General features: G+C 44.2%; 1 protein-coding gene across 1 annotated transcript; it reads left to right on the forward strand.

The window, feature by feature from the left end:
- The first annotated feature begins 5,131 nt into the window (after window positions 1-5,131).
- Window positions 5,132-23,507, forward strand: LOC132378909 (leucine-rich repeat-containing protein 20-like). Its single transcript, XM_059946214.1, has 5 exons — window positions 5,132-5,311; window positions 5,847-5,921; window positions 9,929-10,078; window positions 15,170-15,337; window positions 22,132-23,507. The coding sequence occupies exons 2-5, from the start codon at window positions 5,852-5,854 to the stop codon at window positions 22,263-22,265; spliced, it is 522 nt and encodes a 173-aa protein (XP_059802197.1). The 5' UTR covers window positions 5,132-5,311; window positions 5,847-5,851; the 3' UTR covers window positions 22,266-23,507.
- The last annotated feature ends 1,821 nt before the right edge of the window (window positions 23,508-25,328 follow it).

Raw genomic sequence — 25,328 nt, forward strand, 5'->3', positions numbered from 1 at the left:
ATCTGGGAGGATAGAATATAGGGCTGAGCATCAATCTCTACTTCAGCTGGGTCAGACTATCACAACAGGTCATCTGCCTTAGTATTCTTCGAGCTGGGTTGGTAGGAGATGGCCAAGTTGAATTGTTCAAAGAAGAGGTCTCAGCAAGCATGACGTGGATTAAGTTGGTGGGTCCTTTGAATGGATATGAGATTGTAGTGGTCAGTACCGATCAGGAAGTCTCAGTGTTTCCCATTTGCCAATATTTCCATTCCTCTGAACCACTTAATGGCATGTAACTCCCTGTTTCCTTCTCCATAGTGGCACTGTGTAGAATTGAATTTCCAGAAGACACGTGGGTGTGTCTTCCTGTCCGGTCCTTGTTGGGAGACGATGGCCCCATCAGATGCATCTACCTCTACCACAGAAATCCGGAGGGGTTTGGATGGAGGAGAATGGGAGGGTGGTACAGCATCTCTTGGCCTCCTCAACAAAGTGATCCATTGCACCAGACCAGGTTATCTATGTGGTAGGTGAGGGGAGTGGCAATTTGGTTATAGCTTCTGATGAAACAGAGGTAGAAATTGGAGAAAGCCAAGATATGCTATAGCTTTTGAGAGGGTGCACATTTGGGGCCGTTCAACAATAGCGTGCGCTTTCTCTGAGACCATGGTAATGCTTTGGGGTTAAAGCACATAATCCAGGAAGCAAACGGCTCGGGTGTGGAGCTGGCATCTCTCTCACTTGCAATACAGTTGGTTTTCAAGGAGATGCTGAAGGACTGAATGGATGTGACGGATACAGTCTGGGGGTCCTTGGAGAAGATGATGTTGTCAAGGTAGATGAACACATACTTGTATGGCATGCCTCATAGGATCTCATTGATGAAGGCTTGGGACACAGCTGCACTGTTGGAAAGTTTGAATGGCATCCTCCAGTGTTCACAGTGGTCAGCATGTATTGTGAGTGCTGTCTTCTGATGGGTGCAGATCAGGTTGTATGCACTCCATGGATCCAGTTTGGTGAAGATCTGGGCTCCACGAGGTCTTCAAACGCACTATCCATCAAGGGAGAGGATAGTGGTTGTTAATGGCAAAGTTGTTAAGTATCGATGCAGGGACAAAGACCCCCATCTTCCTTCCTGATGAAGAAGAATTCTGCATTGGCTGGGGACTGGGTTTGTCAAATGAAGCCGTGCTGTAGCGCTTCGATGATGTTGTCATTCAGGCTTGGGTCTCCAGAGGGGAGAGGGAGAACAGATGACATCGGGGAGGGGTGGTCAATCAGCAGGGTGCTGGCTTCTCTTATATTGAAGATGATGGCTAAGTCAGGAGTTTGGTGAGAATGCTTCCTCCGTCTCCGTGGTGTTACAGCTGAGATTGCAGGCAGGTGGCCTGGCAGGACCCTGACTTAGCAGGGAGCTAAATGACCAGGCAAAGAGAGTGGAGAGCCAGAGCTGTATCGAGGCAGAGTTGGTAGAGTGGAGAGTAGTTGGCCAATGGTTTCCTGCTGCTTCTGGATAATGTGCTCCTGTTGATGGATGACTTCATTTAGGCAAGCAAACTCTGCTGGGTGAATCTCTGGTTCACCCATCCTGTCAGGAAACATAGAGGAAGCTTCACCCAAACACAGAGGAGCAGAGACAATTTGGCGGTGAGTGAGATCTTTGATCACAAGCAAACTGAAAAATAACAATGCACAGGGGGTTGGGGCACAAAACGAGAGAGAAGATACTTGACACGACAAGGCAACATATTCTGCATCTTGCTTATAAGGACAGGTACCCCATGTGGCTTCCTTGTCACCTTACCTATCTGTGACGTCACCTTTAAGGATCCATACACTTATTCACCAATGTCCTTCTGTTCCTCAGAACTCTGTATAGCCCTACCATTCATACTCTTAGTAGATCTCTCAAACTACTATGCCTTGTATATCAGGATTAAATTCCATCTACCATTACTCTAACTTAGCTACTGATCAATATTGTTCTTTCTACCAAAACTACCCCTATATCTATCCACTGAATCTGCTCTTTATACATTTTGATATACATCTTCCAATAACTTCAATAAATTGTTCAAATATTTTCTTTCAGGAAAAACAACGTGATGTCCATGAATCAGTCGAAATTACTTCTGACATCATCAGAGATTCAGTTTCATTTATCACATGTACATTGAAACATTCAGTGAAATGTGTCATTTGCATTAACAAGCAACACTGCCAAGGATGCGCTGGGACAGCCCACAAGTGGCACCATACATAATAGCACCAACACAGCCTGCCTGCAGTGCTTGGAATAACAACACAGAACGCAGCAAGCAATGAAACAACAGCAAAACAAGCCGTTTCTCCCCTTCCAAGAGTTTCCATTATTTTCCTGATAACCAGTCCGTGTTTCATTCCTCTCCCACCATCTCCACTTCTGTCCTCCTGTCCCATTTCATCTTCTCATCCCACTCTTCTCACCCTCCCTCCTTTGCCACATTGCTCTACCCCTCTCCTGCTCACTTCATCCTACCCTTCCCTCCCTACCTCCATCCTTCTCCTCCCTCCCACCCTCTCTCCTCTTTCCATCCCAGTTCCACTCCCTTCCTCTCCCTCTCCTGTCAACCTTTATTTCCCACTTCCCTCCCTCTCTACACACCCACCCACCTCCTTTTCTGCTATTGCTCCTCCGTACCAACTCACTCCCCACTTATGCTCTCTCTCCTATATTCGTACATCTTTCTCCCTCCCACACTCTTTTGCCACCTCCGTCCTTCTCCATTTCTTTCTTCCCTCTCATCTCCCTTCCTTGTCCTCACCCCTTCCTTTCTCCCCCTCATTTCCTCTGTCTCCCCACCTTGTTTCTCAATCTCACCCCCCTCAACCTCCTCTATGCCTCTCCCCACACACTCACTCTCCCTCTTTCCTGCCCTCACCCAGCCTTATGCTCTCTAGCCACCTCCCATCTACTCCCTCATTTGCCCTACCTCTCCCTCCCTCACCATCTTTCCCACTCCCCATCCTCCTCTCTCTCCTCCACTCCATCTACCCAATGAACCCCCTCCCTCATATTCCATCTTCCTCTACCTCTCCCTCTTCCTCACTCCCACCCCTCCATCTCCCATTTTCTGTCTTTTTCTGTCCCCTTCCCCGTCCCTCCCTCTCTCACCCTTCCTCCCCTCTCATCCCTCCCTCTCCCCACCCCCTCTTCCCACTTTCTTCCTCTTCTCTCTCTCCATCCTTCCATCACACCCATATTCCCTCCATCCCTTTCAACACACTCTTTCCCATACCCTTCTCTCCCCTCCACCTTCTTCCTGCCCTTCCTTCTCTCCTTTCATCTCTCCTCTTCCCTCTCTTCCTCACCTCCCTACCCATGTCCCCCTCTTCATATCTATCTACCCCTCCCTCCCTTCATCTGTTTCCTTCCTCCATTTTCCCCTCCCTTCCATACTGCCCTACGCCATCTTACCCCTCTCCCTTCATCCCACTGTCCACTCACTCCACACCCACTCCCTCCCACCCTCCCCATCCCTCAGCCTTCGTTCCTCTCCCAATCCCATCCCTCCTCCCCCACTCCATCTCCCCACTCAAACTCTTGACTCCCCCTGTCCCTCTACCACCTCCCATAATCATCTCCCTCTGGTCTCCTCTCCCTTTGTCCCTCTATCCCCATTACACCTCTCCCACACTCACTCTACCTCTTCATTCCTCTCCTCCCTCCCTTTCTCTTTCCAAATATTCATTCCCTCCTCCCTCCCCATGACACCATCTCCCACCTGATAACCATCCTCTCATTCGCTCACTCCCACTGCCTCTTCCCTCTTGTTTGCATCTCTCTCCCTCCCCTCCTCCCTACCCTCACACCTCTCCCTCCCCTCATCCACATCCCTCTACTCTCCTCCTCATAATCCTTCCTCTGCCCCATGTACCTCCCTCCCCTCATCCTTTCCCTCTCCCTCCCCAATCTCCAAACCATTCACCTCCCCTTGTTCCCACTTTTTCCCTCTTACTGCCCCATTCCCCTCCATCTTCCCCCACCCTTCTCTCCATTCCCTTCCATCACCCCCACCCTCTCTCCTCCCCTCCAGTCATCCCTCCCCTCCTCCCCCCCACCCTCACACCTCCAATTTCTGCTCCTCTCATTCCATTCCTCCTCCTCCCTCTCCACCCACCTGGACCCCGTGCCACTCCTTCCCCTCCTCCCCATTCTCTCCCCCTCCCTTCCCATTCCACAAATTTCACCCCTCCTCCACCACCCTCACAACTCTCCCTTCCCTCATCCCCCACCCTCTCATTATTCTCTCCCACTCACACCCTTTGTTCCCCACCTCTGCCCCCACTCCCCTTGTCCCCCTCCCCACTAACTCTCCTCGTTCCCCTCCCTCTGCTGATCTACCTCCCTCTCCTCCACACCCTCAACCTCACTCCGTCTTCCCTCCACATCCCCTCTCCCACCATCTCCTCCTCTCCCTCCGCTCATCCCCCACTTATGCCTGTCCCTCCCCTCATCCCTGACATTCTCCATTCCCCCTCCCTCTCTCACTCTCCTCATTTCCCTCCCTCTACTCCACACCCTCAACCTCACTCCATCTTCCTCCCCATCCCATCTCTTCCTCTCCCTCTGCTCAAACCCCACTCATGCCTGTCCCTCTCCTTGTCCCCTACCCTCTCCCCTCTACCTCCCTAGTCTCCACCCTTCTCCATCTCTCATTCCCCTCGTCCCCATACTTCACACCCTCTCCCTCCCCTCATTGCTCACCACCTCCTCCACTCCCTCACTCTCCTCCTTTCTCCATCCCCTCCTCCTTCCTCTACCCTCTCCCTCCCCACCTCCCCTCCTCCTGCATCCTCTCCCTCCCTTAGTTCTGCCCTCCTCCACCCTTTCCCTCCCCTCACCACTCACCATCCCCTCCACTCCCTCACCGCCCGCCCTTCTCCATCCCATCCTCCCTCCCCACCTCCCCCCTCCCTCCCCTCAATCCTCTCCTCCTCCACCCTCTCCCTCCCCAACCCCTGCCCCACCCAATGCTCCCCTCCGTTACCCTGCCCACCCTCCCCCTCTCTCTCCCCACCCCTCCCTCTCTCCACACTCCCCCGCCCCTCCTTACCCTGCCCCCTCTCTCTCTCTCCAACCACGTACTCACTGACAGTACCTAACCCACGCCAGCCGTTCCCCACACCCACCCAACTCTGCACCCAAGACCTCCCCCTCTGACTCCGCCCTTGCCCGCCCCGGGCCGAGGCTGGGCGGCGCCCGTGTCCCAGTCACTGTCGGATCAGGTGGACATTGGTAGTTTCGCTGTCGTTGGAGGCACCGGTGCGGAATCCCAGAACTCGGGTGAGTCTTGTCGGCGGAAGAAGCGCGGCCCGGAACCGGCGTGAGCTCAATCCGGTAGGGTTGGAGTCGGGGTGGATGGGTCGGTGCTGGCACTCTCAGCCCGTCCCTGGGCCGGTACCCAGAATCACAGCTCCCGGCTTCCATTGGTGGGGAGGTGCTACCCCCAACTCGTAATGCCCGACTCTCCGTGCAACTCCTGAAACGCAATGTACACAGATCCCTCTGTAACTCCCCCACCGCGATGCACTCGGTGCCTTCTCCGTGCATCCCCACTCTCTCTGAAACCTCCGTCTCCACTGTACCCCCAACTCCTCCGTATCCCAGACATCACCATATTTCTGATGCCCTCTCCCACCTTACCCCTGCCCTCCATATCTCTGTCCCCTTTGTACCCTGATGCCCACTCTACCCTGGATGCACAGTGATGACAAGTTCCCAAGTATTGGCTGCATTTCAGTGTTCAACAAGTCACTGGATTTTCTCAGTACTGGAGCTGGTCAGAGTTGTAGCTTATCTGGTCGTCATTGTGTTGCAGTCAGAATGGCGAGGGACGCGGCGAGAGTTGCACGGATCGTGAACGAAACGGTGGCGGAGGGCAGGAACTCTTTGGGTAAGTGCCCTGGGATGAAGCTGAGCCCTGGTGGTTTGGGGAATCGGGTTTCCATGCAGCTGCCTCGGATTGAAGTTAACACCGTGGGATGCAGGGACATTCCTCTGGAAGGGGCAGTGTAAGACTATCTATGTTCCAATTGCTTTGGCTGCGGCTTAGAGAGAAAGCTATACTTTTTTTTTATATAGCTAAACCAGTGTGGCAGATAATACGACTCAGAACCCAGAAGGGCAAAGCAGGAAGAGTGTATAGAAATATAGGCGGTGCAGTGATGCAGAAGCTGGTTGCTAGGCAACTCCAGGCTTGTATTTTAACTTTGTACGCTGTAGGCCCAGATGGAGAGCCAGAGTGGTTAGGATTTTAACAATTGGAAAGGACGTGGAACCGCAGGAAATACTGGTCTGAGGCAGGTGACTTGTGCACAGAGAACACAGGGTGACATATTAAGCTGCAAATTTGATTTTCCAATCCTAGTCCCCATTGTTGGAGATATACACGTAGTGGGTCCTGATATCTGTTGGCAGAAAAGTGGAATTTTGCTCAAAAACCAAAAGTCGTTTATTGTCATATGCACAAGTATGTGTATGCACAGGTCCTATGAAAAACTTAATAACAACAGCATCACAGGTACATAGCATTAGAGACACAAGAATAAAAACTAAACATAAATTGTGCAAAATTAGACCAGAACAAACACAACTAGAACAGAAAAATCCCCATTGTACTGCACAGTGGTCATAGTGTTGCTACACTAGGGTTGTGTAGGTTTGTTTAAAAACAGAATGGTTGAAGGGAAGTGGCTATTCTTGAACCTGGTGTTGTGGGACTCCAAGCTTCTAACCCTTCTGCCTGAAGGTAGCTGTGAGAAGATGGTATGGCCGGGGTGGTGGGGACCTTTGATGACAGAAGTTGCCTTCTTGAGGTAGCACCTCATCGAAATACTGCAGATGGAGGGGAGAAATGGCCCATGAGTATTGGGCTGAGTTCAGCACTGTGTCACTTCTTACATTCTTGCATCTTTGAATTGTTGCACCAGACCATAATGCAACCAATCGGGATCCTTTCAACAGTACGTCTGTAGTTTATTAGAGTGTTCAGCATGCATTTATAAGGTTATTAGAATGTTGTTAACCTTCTAAATAAAGTAAAGATGCTGGTGTGCCTTTTTTGTAATTGCATTAGTGTGCTGAGCTCAGGATCAGTCATGTGATATGTTAACACCCAGGAGAGGACATTTAAAGTTGCTGACTCTCTCTATTGCTTATCCTGCAATGTATACTGGCACATATTTGTCCTCCTTTCCCTTCATGAAATTTATGATCAGTTCTTTAGTTTTATTGATGCCGAATGCGAGGTTGTTACAGCATCAATCCGGATCACTTTCCGGTAATACTTCTGGAGATGCAGCCAATTGCACGTAGAGGCAACCAAAATCCAGTTGTGCATCCAGCTGTGAAGTTTTCCTTCAGCTGAAAGCCTGTGAATAAGCAGCTCTGGTTAAATGGAGAATGGCTGTGAACATGGCAGCAAGAGGTCTTTCTTGGGACTGTGCCAAGCAAGAATTCTGCGACATTGAGAGAAGAAGAGGACTAGTTAGTCAAAAATAGAGGTGGAAAAAGTCAGGACTAATCCCCAGGTTAAAATCCTAAACTAGAGCAATGTTAATTTTGATGATGGCAGGAACTTGCTAATATTGATTGGGAAAGGTTTTTAGCAGGTAAGGGAACACAGGCAAGTGGGAGGCTTTAAAAAGACATGTTAGAGTGAAAGGCAATGTTGGCAGGATTAAGGAACCCTGGTTAATGAGGGATATTGAGGCTCTAGTCAGGAGAAAGGAGGCATATTGTCAGGTTCAGGCAACAGTGATGAAGTATGACCCTCGAGTAAAGGAATATAGAGGAGTACATTTAATATTCTATCAGTATATTAAAAACAAAAGGGTAAATGGGGAAGAGAGTAGGACGTCTTAAGGATTAGTGTAATGATGGTTGTGTGGAGCCAGATGAAATTGGTAACGTCTTGAATGAATGCTTCCTGTCTGTTTTTAACAAGGAGAAGAATGTAATAGCTAATGGGTTCAGTGATGTTCTGAAGTGTATTGACTTTAAAAAAGAGGAGCTGGTGGTGGTCTTGATACACCTCATAAGGTGAGGTATATCCTCAGATGTTGAGGGATAAAAAGGATGGATGAAATTACTGAGCTTTGGCAGATATCTTTGTACTTTCATTAGCCACAGGTGAGGTAACAGAAGAAGGGGGATTGTCTGATGTGGACAAGACAGAGAACTATAAGCCGGTGATAAAATTGAAGGGTGTAGATAGGCTAGATAGGGGTAGTATTTTTCCCCAGGGTAAGGGAGTCTAAAATTACAGAGCATAGTTTTAAAGTGAGGGTAAATATTTAAAAGACAGAGGATGGTGGGTATGTGGAAGAAATGATAGAGGTGGGTGCAATTACAATGTTTAAAAGACATTTAGATGGGTTCATGGATCAAAAATGTTTAGAAGAATATGGGCCCATGGCAAAAGGTTTCAGCTCAGGTCTGCATGGGTGAGTTTGGCTAGAGAACCTATCTCTGTGCTACATCTATCTCCATGAGTATACAGTATATCAAAACATGGAACTGGTAAAAATGCCAGTGTGTGCAGTGGGCTTTTGCAAATCGGGACCCTGATCACTGCCTGGCTCTGTGTGATTATTTCCAAATTTCTAATGTGCCTAACTTTTATATGTTTATAAGAACAGAATCATTGTCTGCAGTCTGCTCCACAACTACAATCAGTTGGGGACAGAAGATAAACCCTTCATAAAGGATTGCCAGCTTTGCCTTGGATTTTGCTGGGAATTAAAGTGACATTGAATTCAACCCTTGCTCATCCCAAACTACTGCTTGCACTCTATCTTGCAGCAGGTTACAGGTGTGCTTCCTGTCCATTTCTGGGTCCTCTGTAGGATTAGGGTGGAAATCCTTCCTTTAAAATTCCCTCTGTGGCTTCTCCCCCTTCTTCCCTCAGAAAAGTGTCCAGGCCCTTCAGGCCTGTATGTAAGGAGCCACTTTTGTCAGATGGCTATAAGCTTGCTGCATAGTTGGGTAAATCTTTGGTAATACAAGTAAAGTAAATAATGGCCATATTTGAGGTACTTAATGTAATATTTACAATTTTTATGGAATTCTTTCTGAAGGAAATGACACTGATTTTCAGCAAAACTTTATAAGCTACTAATAGGGCATTGAAGAGAGTGGACAGCAAGAAATACAGTACTGTACAAAAGTCTTGGGCACCTTAGATATATATATCTATCTGCCTAAGACTTTTGCACAGTACTGTATTTCTTGTTTATGGTTCAGATGCAATGTTGAAGTTAAGAATATCAAAGATATGGCTATTCCATAAATTAGTAGAAAAGGAATTAGATAACAATTAGTTACAGGAATATTAGTTAAGGGTATGTGGGGAATATTCCTTTCACTGATTAATAAATAAGTTACTAGGGAGATAATCATTCACGGGTTCGTGGCTAAGAAAGGGTTTTGAGGGACATGGAGCAAATGCAGGCAAGTAAGACTAACTTTGATGGACACCTTTGTTCTTCATGGATGTGTTGCAGCAACAGGACTGTTTCCATATTGGATACCTCTGTGACTATGACTATAGGATCTGTGTCAGAAGAATAACTAGATGAGAAGAATTTAGGCACTAACCAGAAACCGCAGGGGAAGTAGAAATAGCTTCTAAAACAAGTAGATTTGTCTTTGAAAAAGAGTAGAAGTAAACGATAACATGGGTAGCGATAAGAATGGAACTAAGGGGTGAGCCCAATCAAAACAAGACACAGAATAATATGGTAAGTAGCATCCCATCAAAACAAGGATGGAGGGCACTTTGGGTTCATTGGAATCCAGTCAGTGTGAAGGCACGGGGCAATGGCATCCTCTACACTGTGAATTTTTCTGATTATTTATTTTCCTTCTGACAGCGTACATTTGTTATCTTTGTTTTCCCAGACCTGTCGAACTGCAAGCTAACCTCTTTTCCAGTTGCGCTCTTCAAAGTTATGAAGGACGTGCTGGAGAACATTCACTTCGTTTCTCTGGAAAACAATGAACTGAAGTCCATCACCGATGACTTCATGACTAACTTTAGCCAGATGCGGGGTAAGGCTTCTCCAGGTTACCTGTGTCTTATAATGCTAACTAGAGCATCCAATAGTTGTCACTGAGTAAATTCCCTGTTCCTTCCCTGACAACAGTTACAGCATCATGTCACAAAAAAAAATATACAATGAATGCATTGTTGAAAAGTACAATTCATTACCCCTTTTCTGTTCTGAATTTGGCTATTGCCTAGTTATACATACAATTCTTCAATCTCTTTCGAGCTGGAACATTGGATGCAGAATCAGGAGTAGATCATTCAACCCCTGATACATTCTTTCACATTTGATAAGGTCATTGCTGATCTTTTATCTCAGTTCCACTGCCCTGCCCTCAGTCAAAATACTTTGATTCCCAAAATACTTAAAAATCTATCAATTTGTCCTGATTCCAAATGATCAATAGATCAATTGTTTGGAATCAAATCAAAATCAAATAGAGAGTTCTGAAGATTTACTACCTTTTGCATCAAGAACTTTATTTTCATCTCCATTCTGTAAAGTTGACCTTATATTTTGAGGTTATGACATACGATGTATAGACATCTCACATGAGGGAACTATCTTCCCTGTATCTCAGCTGTCAAGCCTTGTAAAAACATTCTCTCTGTTTCAATGAGATCATCTCCCATTCTTTCATACTCTTGACAGCACAAGCCCATTCTATTTAGTCTCCCCAAAAAGGACAAATGAACCATTCTAGGAATTGGATGAACTGTTGCTTCACTCTAGAATATAGAAGAGTGCAGCACAGGAACAGGCACTTCAGCCCACGATGTTGTGCCAAACTTATTAAACTGGTAACTATAATCACTAGATTCTGCAGATGCTGGAAATCTTGAGCAACACACAAAATGCTGGAGGAATCATCCAATCAGGCAGCATTCATGGAAAGGAACACATAAATATTTGATGCCTTTGTCCAAGAACACAGCCCACCCCCACCACCTGGATGTCCTAATGAAGGGTCATAGCCTGAGATGCTGACCAGTCCACTCGCCTGCATAGATGCTGCCTGACCCACCTAGTTCCTCCAGCATCTTGTGTGTTCCTTAACCTAGTAATTAAATAATTAACCAAACTAATCCCACAACGTCTGCATCTACTCACATAGGTACTTGCCACATCACCAGTTTGGTTAATTTTTTTTTCCCATTGACACCTTATTAGCACGGAACCACTAGGGGATATTTGAGACTGAATACCAACACCCCAAGCACAGGATTCCAGTTACTGCTCCAAGATCAAATAACTGTTCAGACCATTAGGACAGTGTCTTTATTTAATTGGATTGACTTTAAAAAGAGTCTCATTTAATTGTGATGGATTCAAAATAATGTGTTAAACATCGAATTGTATTGTGTGTTTTGTTCCTGAGGTGATCTTACTCCTATGTCCTTTATTCTGCTCTCACCCCCAGGAAACTAATAATGGAACACAATGGTGTCTTCTGTAAACATGTGAATGATGGTAGGATGCCCTCCTGCAGGAATTTGTACCACCCTCATAGTTACTGAGAAACTCGTCACTCTCTTTCAAACTACTCAGAAGATTGTCCTGTATGCTCGTTGAGTGTCAATGGGGTCACTTTCGTTCTTCTGATTTTGAGAGAATAAAAGTTTAGCTTACTGATATGATGTGCTTCCCATCACAGGAAATAGTCCAGTGAATTTTTGCTCGGTCCCTTCATAGGAAGAATCTTCTTCTTTAGGAGAGACCAGAACTGTACACAGTGCTCCACTCATTGTCTCACTGAGGCCTGATATAACTGTCATAATATTTATGTACCTTAACACTCAAATTCACTAAAATTATTTTATAGGAGATTGCATGTTAAAGCCACTGACTAAACAGTACATGAACCATAACAAAGCATGAACCCTACTGTATATCATGAAATTATTGAATTTTACAGCACAGGACTGGGCCCTTTTCCATGCTTATCAATGATAAATCCATTTGCCTTCATCCCTCTAAACTTTTCCTGTCCAAATGCCTTCAAATGTTGGTAATCATTTCTCCCTCTACCACTTCTTCTGGCAGCTCATTCCAGAGAACCACTACCTCTGCTTCAGATCTCCTATAAAGCCTCTGCCCTTAGCTGTAAGCTCCACTGCCTGGAATAAAGAATGACAGTCTATCCCAGCTCATGTGAGTCAAAGATGATCTGGGACGCAGGATGGCCAGCATTTATAGGATTCTCTGTGAATGTGGAGCAGTGTATATCAGCCAGACAGGGCACATGGTGGAAACTCGTACCAAAGAGCATAAGAAGTGTATCTGGGTTGTCCAGAGAAATCAGTGGTAGCAGAACATTGCATTCATAATGGCCATAGGATTGACTTTGACGACACAAAACTACTGTGCCCTGCCAATGGCTTTTAGGACTGCCTGGTGATAAAAGCCATTGAAATAAGACTAGAGAATAAGAATTTTAACAAAGATTAAGCTCTCTCTATAGGTAGGAACTGGAATTCAATTATAAACAAGGTGGGACTAATCAATCAGGAGGGATAGACAATGGGAGTATATATACCATCAGACTGAACATGCTTAGGCTTCATTACTGGTGAAGATGTTGGAGTTTGTCATTGATATCTCATTTAAAATTGATACCTGTACCTGGCTGGAAGTCCAAGAAGAGTTTATTTGACTGTCTAAACTATTTATAATTTTATGAACCTCAGTAACCACTATAAAGCCATGCCTCAGCCTGCTATGTTCCAGTGAGAATAAACCCAGCCTATTCAATCTCTCCTTAGAACTACATCGCTCCAGTCTAGGAAATATCCTGGTGAATCTCTTCTGTTCCCTCTCTATTGCTACTACATCGTTGCTAGAGTGTGGTGACTGGAATTGTACCCAATACCCCATGTACATCAAGGTTTTGTTCACCTGTGATGTGACATCCCAACTCTTGTACTCAGTGTCTTGGCTTATAAAGGCAAGCATACTAAGTGCCTTCTTCTCTGCCTTATCCACCTCTGTAACCACTTTTAGGTAACTATGGACTTGCACCCCAAGGTTACATCCCGTTGCTCCTAATGTCCCTACCATTTACTCAAAATGCAAGAAATTTTTTGTGTTGCCTAAAACTTATTAATTAGAGCCTCTGATCTCATTCATTTATATGAATTAAGAACAAAAAGGTACCAGCTCCTGGAGTATACCGCTTGTAACAGGCTTCCAGACAGATAAATACTCATACACAATGGTCTTTGCTTCCTATCACCAAACCAAGTTGGATCCCACTGTCCCAAGGTTCATGACAGAGAGAAAGGCTTGTTTCTTCTCAGTAAAATGGAGAATGCTGGAAATTATCCACAATTCTTGTGGTATTGAATTGAATTGTCTTTATTACTTACATCTTTCATATAAATGAGGAGTAAAAATCTTTATGTTACGTCTGTCTAAATGTGCAATTTATAGTAATTTATAATAAATAGTATGTACAACATTATTAACTTAGAAATACAGTTGTGTCAGCATGAGTTAAGCAGTCTGATGGCCTGGTGGAAGAAGCTGTCCCAGAGCCTGTGGTCCTGGCTTTTATGCTGTGGTACCGTTTCTTGGATGGTAGCAGCTGGAACAGTTTGTGATGGGGTGATTCAGTTTCCCGATGATCCTTTTTACACACCTGTCATTGTAAATGTCCTGAATAGTGGGAAGTTCATGTCTACAGATGCGCTGGGCTGTCCACACCACTCTCTGCAGAGTCCTATGATTGAGGGAGGTACAGTTCCCATACTAGGCAGTGATGCAGCCAGTCAGGATGCTCTCAATTGTGCCCCTGTAGAAAGTTCTTAGGATGTGGGGACCCACACCAAACTTCTTCAACCGTTTGAGGTGAAAGAGGTGCTGTTGTGCCTTTTTCACCACGCAGCCAGTATGTACAGACCACGTGAGATCCTTGGTGATGTAGATGCTGAAGAACTTGAAGCTGTTCACCCTCGCAATCCCAGATCCATTGATGTCAATAGGGGCTAGCCTATCTCCATTCCTCCTGTAGTCCACAACCAGTTCCTTTGTTTTTGTGACATTGAGGTTGTTTTCTTGACACCACTGTGTCAGGGTGATGACTTCTCTGTAGGCTACCTCATTATTATTTGAGATTATCTCAAATAATAATGAGGCAGTGTAGTGTCATCAGCAAATTTAGTTAGCAGATTGGAGCTGTGGATGGCGATTCAGTCATGGGTGTACAGAGAGTAAAGGAGGGGGCTCAGTACACAGCCCTGAGGGGCACCTGTGTTGAGGATCAGAGGGGCGGAGGCGAGGGAACCCACTCTTACCACCTGCCGGCGATCTGACAGGAAGTCCAGGATCCAGCTACACAAGGCAGAGTGAAGGCCGAAGTTTCTGCGCTTCTTGTCAAGCCTGGATGGAACTATGGTGTTGAATGCAGAACTGTAGTCCAAGAACAGCATTCTCATGTAAGCATCTCTCTTCTCCAGATGTGTAAGAATGGTGTGTAGAGCTGTGGCTATTGTGTCATCTGTTGATCGGTTGTGTCAGTAGGCGAATTGTAGAGGGTCCAGTGTGGGTGGTAACATGTTGCAGATGTAGTAGTCTGTGGAGAGAGAGAGCTGATATCTAAGATCACCGAAACATTAAGAACTGATTCAGTTTTGTTACCACAGCCATGCGTCATGTTGGTTTGTGGCAGTAATACAGCGCAAGACATAAAATTACTATAAATTACAAAAATAAATAGTGTAAAAGACAAACAACGAGGTAGTGTTTATGGGAGCTCGAACCATTCAGAAATCTGATGGCCGAGGGGATGAAGCTGTTCTTAAAACATTCAGTATGGGTCTTCAGGACCCTGTACCTCCTCCCTGATGGTAGTGATGAGAAAAGGACATGTACCAAATAGTGCAACGCACACAAAATGCTGGAAGAACTCAGCAGGCCAGGCAGCATCTATGGAAAAGTGTACAGTCAATATTTTGGGCTGAGACCCTTCACTAATCCTGCTGAATTGTCTTAGATTTCCACCATCTGCAGTCATTGGATTTTGGATTTTTTTTTTCTTTCCCTGTTTCTCTTACCCTTATTAAGCTGGTTTATTTTACCAAATCTTTGTCCTCAGAATTAAATCTTGAAGGCAATTTCCTGAAGCAGCTGCCTGATGAAGTCAAGACTCTGACACACTTAAAAAACATAAATCTTGCAAGAAACAAGTTCTCTAGCTTTCCACACCAGCTAACAGAGCTGACAGCGCTGGAAAATATTAACCTAGAGGCAAACGAGATCACTGGTGAGTGTTGTCGGTCATTTGTTTCAGATGTGGCTGGCAATAGCAAGGCCAGCTTTTTTTTGCCCCCAGGAAGGTGGCAGTGAGCTGCCTTCCTGAACTCGTTAACTCTTCTCAGTGAAAGTACGCCCACACTACTGTAGGGTTGACAGTTTCAGAACCTGGAGTCAGCAATGATAATTCGATGACATATACTTTCATGTAGTGAATTTGAAGTAGAGAGAGAGAGAGAGAGAGAGACAGAGACATCATTGCAAGATAGGAGCCATTTGAAAAGAACAAGTCTCATTGGGAGTGAGTTTTATTTGAGCCAATAAGGGAGGTGTAAGTAGAATTGTTGGAGTGGACCATTGTTAGAGTGGTAGTTTTTAGTAAGCTTTTCTCTGCTCTTCCCCCCCCCCCTCCAAGCTTTGTTTATTTGTACATAGGTTGTGCAATGAGAATGGGTCCAGATTTAGAGATATGGTCTTTGTGTGAACTGTGGGAGTCTTCAGGTCTCCCTGATAACTACACCTGCATGTACTGAGCTGCAGCTCTTAGGAAGTGTTAAGGAACTAGAGCTGCAGCTTGATGACCTTTAGCTGATATGGGAGAATGAAAATGAATGATAGAGTAACGGAGGTAGTCACCCTTAAGTTGCAGGAGGCAGGTCCCCGGGTGACTGTCAGGAGAGGGAAAGGGAATAGACGGTCAGTGCAGAGTAGCCCTGTAACCATCCCCCTCAATAATAAGTATATTGCTTTGAATATTGTTGGGGGGAACAACCTACTGGGGGTAGCCATGGCAATTGGATCTCTGGAATTGAGACTGGTTTGGTGGCTCAGAAGGGAAGGGGGAAGAAGAGGAGTGCTGTAGTGATCGGAGGTTCCATATTTATTGGGGCAGACAGGAAATTTGGTATACATGAAAATTAAATCCTGATAATATTTTGCCTCCCAGGTCCCAGGGTCAGGGATGTCTCGGAGCAGGTCTACAGCACTATGAAGTAGGAGGGTGAGCAGCTGGATGTCATGGTACATATTGGTACCAATGACATAAGTTGGAAAAGGGAGGAGGTCCTGAAGAAAGAATATGGGGAGTTAGGTAGAAAGCTGAAGAAAAGATCTCCTGCTGTAAGTGAGGGGACCAATATTCTTGTAGGCAGGTTTGCTAGGGCTGTTGGGAGGGTTTAAACTAATTTGGCAAGGGATTGGGAACCGCAGTGATGTGGTTGAGCATGAAGCAGTTGGTAAACAAGTAGATGCAGTGTGTGGTGAGAATGTGAGGAAGGACAGGCACTGGAATGAGTTGAAGTACAACACGGGGCAAAATTGAAAAGGATGATGAATACAGGGCTGAAGGTGTTACATTTGAATGCACACAGTATACAGAATAAGGCAGATGATCTTTTAGCGCAGTTAGAGATTGGAAGGTACGACATTGTGGGCATCACTGAGTAGTGGCTGAAAGAAGATCATAGTTCAGAGCTTAACATCCAAGGATACACATTGTATTGAAAGGATAGGCAGTTAGGTGTCAATGTGGAACGGATTGCGAGTTTGTAAATTTGGCAAGAGTAAAGGATGTTGGAAATGGTGAGGGGAGTGGGACAGATGGCAGAGAAGTACCAGGGGTGGGGGGGGGGGGGGGTGGCATGGGTGCAGGAACACCCAGCCTTGAAACATTAGGCAAGGTCATTTGGTTCCAAACAATTGGTTAATTGATCATTGTATAATGTTCTTCTGGTGCTCCTGGCTGCTTCCCCACTCCCTTCCACTTTTCCCAACCATGACTCCCCTTTCCCACTCTCAGTCCACAAGGGAGACCCATATCAAAATCAGGTTTATCATCACTCACATATGTCATGATTTTTTGCGGCACTGGTAGAGTGCGATACAATTACTACAGCACTGTTCAAAAGTATTAGACACTCTAGCTCAAAATATACATGTAAGGATTCTGCACAGTTTTGTAGTATTAAAAGATGCAGAATCCTTGTGGATAGAGTTAAGAAGCTGCAAAAGTTAAAAAGTCCCTGAAGGGTGTTATATACAGCCAGGCCTCCGAATAGTACTGGGAATGTGGGATACAAATTACAATGGAAGATGGAAAAGGCATGTAATGATAGTGATGGGGGTTTCAATATGCATGTATATTGTGAAAATCAGGTTGGTGCTGGATCCCAAGATGGGGAATTTGTAGAATGCCTAAGAGATGGCTTCTGGTTGAGTTCACCGGGGGAAAGGCAATTCTGGATTGGGTGTTGTGTAACGAACCAGATTTGATTAGGGAGTTTAAGGTAAAGGAAGCCTTCAGAGGCAGTGATCATAATTATGATAGAACTCACACTGCAGTTTGAGACGGAGAAGATAAAATCAGATGTCTCAGTATTACAGTGGAGTAAAGGGAATTATAGAAGCATGAGAGAGGAGTAGGCCAGAGTTTATTGGAAGGAACACTAGCAGGGCTGATGGCAGAACAACAATGGCAGGAGTTTCTGGGAGCAATTCAGAAGATGCGGGATGGATACATCTCAAAGAAGTAGTATTCGAAAGGTAGGATGAGGCAACTGGGGCTGAAAAGCCAAAGAAAGCATAAAAGCGAAAGAGGGCATATAATAGAGTAAAATATAGTGGGAAGGAAAGAAAAGATGAAATATGAAGGTAAGCTAGCCGATCATATAAAAGAGGATACAAAAAGTTTTGTTCAGATATATAAAGAGTAAAAATGAGGTGTGAGTAATAGTGGACCACAGGAAAATGACACTAAAGAGGTAGTAATGAAGGAGACAGAAATGATAAATTTACTTAATAAGTATTTTGCGTCAGCCTTTGTTGTGGAATACAACAAAAGTATACCAGAAATTTGAGAGTGTCAGGGGCCAGAAGTGAGTGTAGTTGCTATTACTAAGGAGAAGTGCTTGGGAAGCTGAAAAGTCTGAAGGTAGATAAGTCACTTGGACCAGATGGATGACACTTCAGGATTGAGAAAGAAGTAGCCGAAGAGATTGTGGAGGCATAAATAGTGAGTTTTCATGAATCACTAAATTGTGGAATGGTTCTGTAGGACTGGAAAATTGCAAATATCACTCCACTCTTTTAGAAGGGATGTTGGCAAAAGACAGGAATACACCACCTAGCCTGACTTCAGTGGTTTGGAAGATGTTGGAGTCCATTATTAAGGATGGAGTTCGGGGTACTTGTAGGCACATGATAAAGTTGGCCAAAGTCAGTATGGTTTCCAGAAAGGGAAATCTTGCCTGACAAATCTGTTGGAATTCATTGAGGATAGATAAAGGAGAGTCAGTGGATATTGTTTACTTAGATTTTCAGAAGGCCTTTGACAAGGTGTCACACATGAGGCTGCTTAACAAGATAAGAACCCATTTTACTACAGGAAAGATACTAGCATGGATAGAAGATTGACTGACTGGCAGGAGACAAAGAGTGGGACTAAAGGGGGGCTTCCCTGGTTCGCTGCCAGTGACAAGTGGTGTTCCACAGGGATCAGTGTTGGGACCGCTTCCCTTCATTGATGACTTTGTTGCAAGGTCTGTGGATGATATGAATATAGGTGGAGGACAAGGTAGTGTTGAGGAAGAAGGGAGTGTGCAGAAGGACCTTGATGGATGAGGAGAATGAGCAAAGAAGTGGCAGATAGTGTAGTGAAGTGTATGGTCGTGCACTTTTGCAGAAGAAATAAAGGCACAGACTATTTTATAAATGGGGAAAATATTCAGAAATCGGAGGTGCAAGGGTACTTGGGAGTCTTCATGCACAATTCCCTAAAGGTTAACTTGAAGGCTGGTGGTAAGGAATGTAAATGTAATGTTAGCATTCATTTTGAGAGGACTAGAATATAAAAGTAAGGATGTAATGCTTATACTTTATAAGGAATTGGTCAGACTGCAGTTGGGGTATTGGGAATAGTTTTGGGCCTCTTATCCCAAAAAAGATGTGCGGAGAGGGTTGAAGAGGGCCTAGAGGAAGTTCATGAGAATTATTTTGGGAATGAATGTGTTGATATGTGAAGGGTGTTTGATGGCTCTGAGTGTACTCGCTGGAGTTTAGAAGAATGAGGCATTGAATGAATGACTCTTTGAAACCTATTGAATACTGAAAGGCCAAGATGGATGTGGAGAGGATGTAGTTGGGGAGTATTGGCCCATAGGGCACAGCCTAAGAATAGAAGGCATATCTGTAGAATAGGGACAAGGATGAACGTATTTAGCCAGAGCGTGGTAAATCTGTGGAATTCATTGCCAGCAACAGCTGTTCAACCGGGTTCAAGAACAGTTATGACCTCTCAACCAGTAGGCTCTTGAACAAAATGGGACAACTACACTCATTTGAGGACTCTTCTATCTTGTTATTTCATGCGTGTTGTTTATTGCTATTTATCTCTATCTGCATTTGCCCATTGTTCATGTGTAGTTACTGCTTGACAGATTTGCTAAGTATGCCCGCAGAAAAAGAATCTCAGGGTTGTATGTAGTGACATGTATGTACTCTGATAATAAATTTTACTTTGACTGCGGGGGCCAAGTCACTGGGGACAGTTAAAGTTGAGGTTGGCAGGTTCTTGATTAGTAAAGGTGTCAAAGGTTACAGGGAGAAGGCAGGAGAATGGTGAGAGGGATAATAAATCTGGTTTGGTGGAGCAGACTTGATAGACTGTATGGCCTTCTTCGTACCCTCTTATGGTCTTGCTGTTTTTAATAAACTGCCACATAAGGTACTATTGATCAAGGTTGGAACTCATCGTACTATGTGTTATATACTGATGTGGATTGAGGATTAGTTCATGGATAGAAACTAGAAAGAAGAATAAATGGATCTTTTCTTGGATTGGAATCTGTGTCCAATGGGGTTCATTAGAGACTTCTAACAGATTAGTTAATGAGAATCGTAAGAAATTCCACAAGTCTATTAAGAACAAAAGTAAATTTTTTACTCAGAGAGTGATGAGTGCGTGAAATGGGCTGCCGGCAACGGTGGTGGAGGCAGATACGATAGGTTCTTTTTAGAGACATTTAGATAGGCACAAGGAGCTTAGTAAAATAGAGGGCTATAGGTAAGTCTAGTAATTTCTACATTAGGGACATGTTCAGCACAACTTTGTGGGCTGAAAGGCCTGTATTGTGCTGTAGGTTTTCTATGTTTCTAAAAGGTTAACCAAGGATCAGTGTGGTTGTCTATGGTGAGGTGGCACCATTGAGAAAGGAAGAGGCTATAAGATAAGAGCAAAAGGCAGCACAATGATACAGTTAGTAATGCTTTTGCTTCATAGCCCCAGAAATGTTGTTCAGTCCTGACCTCAGGTGCCATCTGTGTGAAGTCTGCACATTTTCCTGTGACTATGTGGGTTTATTCCCACACCCCAAAGACATGGGCTGACATGCTAACTGGTTGCTGTGAAATGCCCCTACACAAGCCACGTTGTGGAATCTAGGGGCAAGCTGAAGCAAATATGGAGAGAATAAGATTGGTTAAGGGTAGAATTAGTGTAAAAGTGGATGTTTGTTGATCAGTAAGGATTTGCTTGGTGAAGGGCCAGTTTTCACACTGCATCTCTCATTCTAATTCTGTGTGACTCCTCAGGCTGCTTCCCCCTCAAGTTGTAATGTGTCATTTCTGGTTTATAAACTGTGTGAGGAAACGAGGAACATTGATGATGAGCTTTGCTGTTAGTATTCTAAGCAATTTAATTTGCCAAAGAACAGAAAATGCTGGTAACACTCAGCAGGTCAGGCAGCATCCGTAATTAGTGAAACAGAGGTAATGCTTCAGGGCAACAACCCTTCATCACAATTGGAATGTGAGAAAACAAGTTGGTTTGAAGATGCAGGGAGGGTGCTGAAGGGTTGGATAGGACAAAGGTTTCCAGAGAATAAACCTTTCCACATATGTTGCCTGGCTTGCTGATTACTCCACACCTTTAAAATTTTATTTCAGCTTTTAAGCATCTGCAGGTTTTTGATCGGTGAATAACAGTTTATACAATGCTTAACCAGCAGAGAAACAGTAAATAGGAACATGATAAAAAAACACGAAATGCTGGCAGAACTCAGCAGGCCAGACAGCATCTATGGGAGGAGGTAATAACGACGCTTCAGGCCAAAACCCTTAATCAGGAGGGACATGAATAGGAACATGAATAGGCCATTCAGCACTTGAAGCCTGCTTGACCATTCGGTACTAGCTAAGCTGATTATTTATTTGAAAACAACAATCCCAATCTCTAGTGCACATTAGCAGACTCGCATATATAAGTAATATACACATATCTGAGTTATAGACTGAAGTCCCAGTTTGTCCACAGAGCTGTGACTTGACCCCTAGTCTCTGCTCCTGCCATCCTTTCTGAGTTGGTAACAAAACATTTTACAAAGCAGACGTTTCAAGCTACTAGTGTCTGGCATTTGGACCTGGTTTTATCCTGGTAAGTGCCATGGAGCTGTCCAGGAGGCTGAAAACCTGTAGAGGAAAGAGAGAAAGTGTGTATCCTTCTTGCTCTTCTGGAGTTGAAGGAATACCTGCTGGTGATCAATGTAGAATTGTCAGTTTTCTCTCCTGGCATTCCGTGAAGCTCTTTGGGATTTTAATGCTGAATTCCAAATACATCTTTCCTTCGAACACTGAACTGTGATATATTACATTAATAAAATGTGGGAATTGTGTTTTGTACAGCAAGGTCAAACTTGCAGCAGCAAATTAAATAATCAATGTATATTATTAGTGGTGAGGGAGAAACAGTGGATTTGGATTGTTCAAGTTTATTGCATGTTATAGTAGAATGACTTTTTTTGTTTTTTTCAGAGATGCCACTTGAGACCCTCAACTCTATGCCTTCCCTCAAGTTACTAAATATGAAATTAAACCCTGTGAACAAAGAAACCCTAGCAGTTGAACAAATGGAATTAAAATTTGAATTGCTGGTAACAGTTGAATAGCTAATATGGATTAGAATCAGAACTTTGATGTTTGAAGCGAACATTGCCATGTGCCACGCAACTACTCTCTCTTAGTAACTATGGCACCTCCCCAGGATTTGGATTATGTGTGGCTAAATTTGTTATGGGTGTGTGAGACCTACTGGTGATCATCTGACAATGAAAAAAACATGAAACATTGTTTACAAACAAGAGAAAATCTGCAGATGCTGGAAATCCAAGCTACATGCGCACAAAATGCTGAGGAACTCAGCAGGCCAGGCAACATCTATGGAGAAGAGCATAGTAAACGTTGCTCATCAGGGTTGGAGAAAAGACGAGGAGTCGTAATAAGAAGGTGGAGGGAGGGGAGGAAGGAACACAAGGTGATAGATGAAACCGGGAAGGTGGGGGGTAGAGGGGTGAAGTAAAGCTGGGAAGTTGAAAGAGATACAGAACCGGAGAAGGCGGAATGTGATAGGAGAGGACAGAAGGCCATGGAAGAAAGGAACGGAAGGACCACCAAAGGGAGTTGATGGGCAAGTAAGCAGATAAGGCGAGAGAGAAAAAATGCAAATAGGGAATGGTGAAGGAGAGGAGGGCAATTACGGGAAGTTCCAGAAATTGATTTTCATGCCATAAAGTTGGAGGCTACCCAGATGGAATATAGGGTGTTGCTCCTCCAACCTGAGTGTGGCATCAAAGATGCTGCCTGGCCCACTGAGTTCCTCCAGCACTTTGTGTGTGTGTGTGTAAATTGTTGTTTCTTCAGATTAACAATGAAATGTACAATGATTGTGCTGAATTCTGAGTTTTAATGTGACATATAAGATGTTTTTCCCTTAGAGGCAAAGCAATTATATTGTTAACTGTTTGGACTTATAACTGACACAGAGCCTCAACACGAAACATCAATATTTTGTTCCACTCCATAAATGCTGTCTGATCTGCTGAGTTCCTTCAGCACTTTATCTGCAGAATATCTTGTGTTTGGATTTGTAAGTGACAAGATTAAAACATATTTGGAATATAAATTATATGCAATTGAGCAGCAAATATATAAATTGCAGAGAAAATCTGTTTTTTATTTGGTAAACTTTTGGTTATCACCCTGTGAAATCTTCCAGTGAAGAACTTCCACTTGAAGTGCATCGCCCATGAGCTGGAGTGTATTTTTGATGTAGTGTTGCCTAGCTGATTAAAAGTAATTGCATGATTGCATTGAATGATTTACAATTTGAATTAAAGAACTGTTGTGTTTGATTCTTGTAAAGTTCTCGTTATGCCCACTGATACACCAGCAATGAATGAATGTACAGTGGTGCCCCCTGCATCAGTGTTCTTGTCCTACAAATTTTGAAGCACTGACCTTAATCAGTCAGGGCACTGACTATAGAAGCTGGGAAGTCATGGTGTGGTTGTGCAGGACATTGGTGAGATTGCAATTGGTGTACTGTGTTCAGTTATGGTCACCATGCTATAGGAAAGATGTAACTGGAAAGAGTGAAGAAAAGATTACAAGGATGTTGTTATAACTCAATGCCTTAGATATACAGAGAGGCTGTACAGGCTGGGACTTTTCCTTCTCTCCAAGGAAAAAGAGATGACTTTATGGAAGTGTTCAAAATCATTACATGCTGCACTGAGGTAGAACAAGGTACAATAATCATACAATGCAGAATAAAGTGCAGAGCAGGGAAACAATAAGGTGCAAGATGATTATGAGGTCAAGAGTCCATCTTACTGTACTGGAGAACCATTCAATAGTTTTTTTTAAACAGTGGTCTATTGTGAGATGTGTGGTATGTGCTTTCAGGCTTTTGTATCTTCTGGTCAATGGAAGAGGGGAGAAGAAAGAGGGAAAGATCTAATAGGACCTGAAGGACAAGTTTATTTCACACAGGTGGTATGTGCTGTGTGTGGAATGAGCTGCCAGAGAAGTGGTTGATGCAGGTACAATAAAATTTAAAAAAAAAATTTGTATTAGAGTAGAGCAGTAAGTCATGGATGAAAGATTGACAAATAGGATTGGCTTGACTGGTCCATCTTGGTCAGCATGGACCATTTGGCCTGAAGGTCCTGTTTCCAAGCTGTATGACTCTTTGTCATACTGGAATGTATGATATATAGTATCAAACAATAATGTGCAAAAGTCATAGAAAACCACAGCACAGAAACAGGCCCTTTGTCCCATCTAGTCTGTGCCAAACCATTTAAACTGCCTAGTCCCATCAACCTGCACCCAGACCATAGCACTCCATACCCATCCCAGCCATGTACCTATCAAAACTTCTCTTAAATGTTGAAATCAAAACTGCACACACCACTTGCACTAGCAGCTCATTCCACACTCTCACCACCCTCCGGATGAAGAAGTTTCCCCTCATGTTCCCCTTAACCATTTCACCTTTCACTCTTAACCCATTGTCTCTCTTTGTAGGCTCACCCAACCTCAGCGGAAAAAGCCTGTTTGCATTTACCCAATCTATACCCTTCATAATTTTGTATACCCCTGTCAAATTTCCTCTCAATCTTGTATGTTCCAAGAAATAAGATTCAAACCTATTCAATCTTTCCTTGTAACTCAGGTCCTCCAGTCCCAACAACATCCTTGTGAATTTTTTCTGTAGTCTTTCATACTTATTTACATCTTTCCTGTAGGTAGGTGACCAAAACTGCACACAATACTCCAAATTGCAGAGGAGATTCTGCAGGCCAAATGGCCTAATTCTGCACCCAATCTTATGGTCTTAAGCCTCACCAACATCTGAAACAACTTCAACATAACATCCCACCTTCTGTACTCAATACACTGATTTATGAAGGCCAAGGTGCCAGAAGCTTTCTTTATGACCCTATCTACTTGTGACACCACTTCCAATGAATTATGGACATGTATTCCCAGATCCCTTTGTTTTACCACTCACTGTCCAACCTAACCTGGTCGGTCCTCCCAAAGTGCAACACCCCACACTTGTCTGTATTAAATTCCAACTGTCATTTTTCAGCTGGTGCAGATCCTGCTGCAAGCTTTGATAGTTTTCCTCCCTGTCCACTATACCCCCAGTCTTGGTGTCATCTGTA

The sequence above is a fragment of the Hypanus sabinus genome, chromosome 21 (assembly GCF_030144855.1).
Source record: "Hypanus sabinus isolate sHypSab1 chromosome 21, sHypSab1.hap1, whole genome shotgun sequence".
In the NCBI taxonomy this organism is placed as follows: domain Eukaryota; kingdom Metazoa; phylum Chordata; class Chondrichthyes; order Myliobatiformes; family Dasyatidae; genus Hypanus; species Hypanus sabinus.

Excerpts from the sequence above, each read along its gene's own strand:
- LOC132378909 (XM_059946214.1), top strand. The coding sequence starts at position 5,852 with ATGGCGAGGGACGCGGCGAGAGTTGCACGGATCGTGAACGAAACGGTG. Across the intron at positions 5,922-9,928 it reads GGAGGGCAGGAACTCTTTGG|ACCTGTCGAACTGCAAGCTA; the intron begins GTAAGTGCCCTG and ends TTGTTTTCCCAG. Across the intron at positions 15,338-22,131 it reads AGAGGCAAACGAGATCACTG|AGATGCCACTTGAGACCCTC; the intron begins GTGAGTGTTGTC and ends TGTTTTTTTCAG.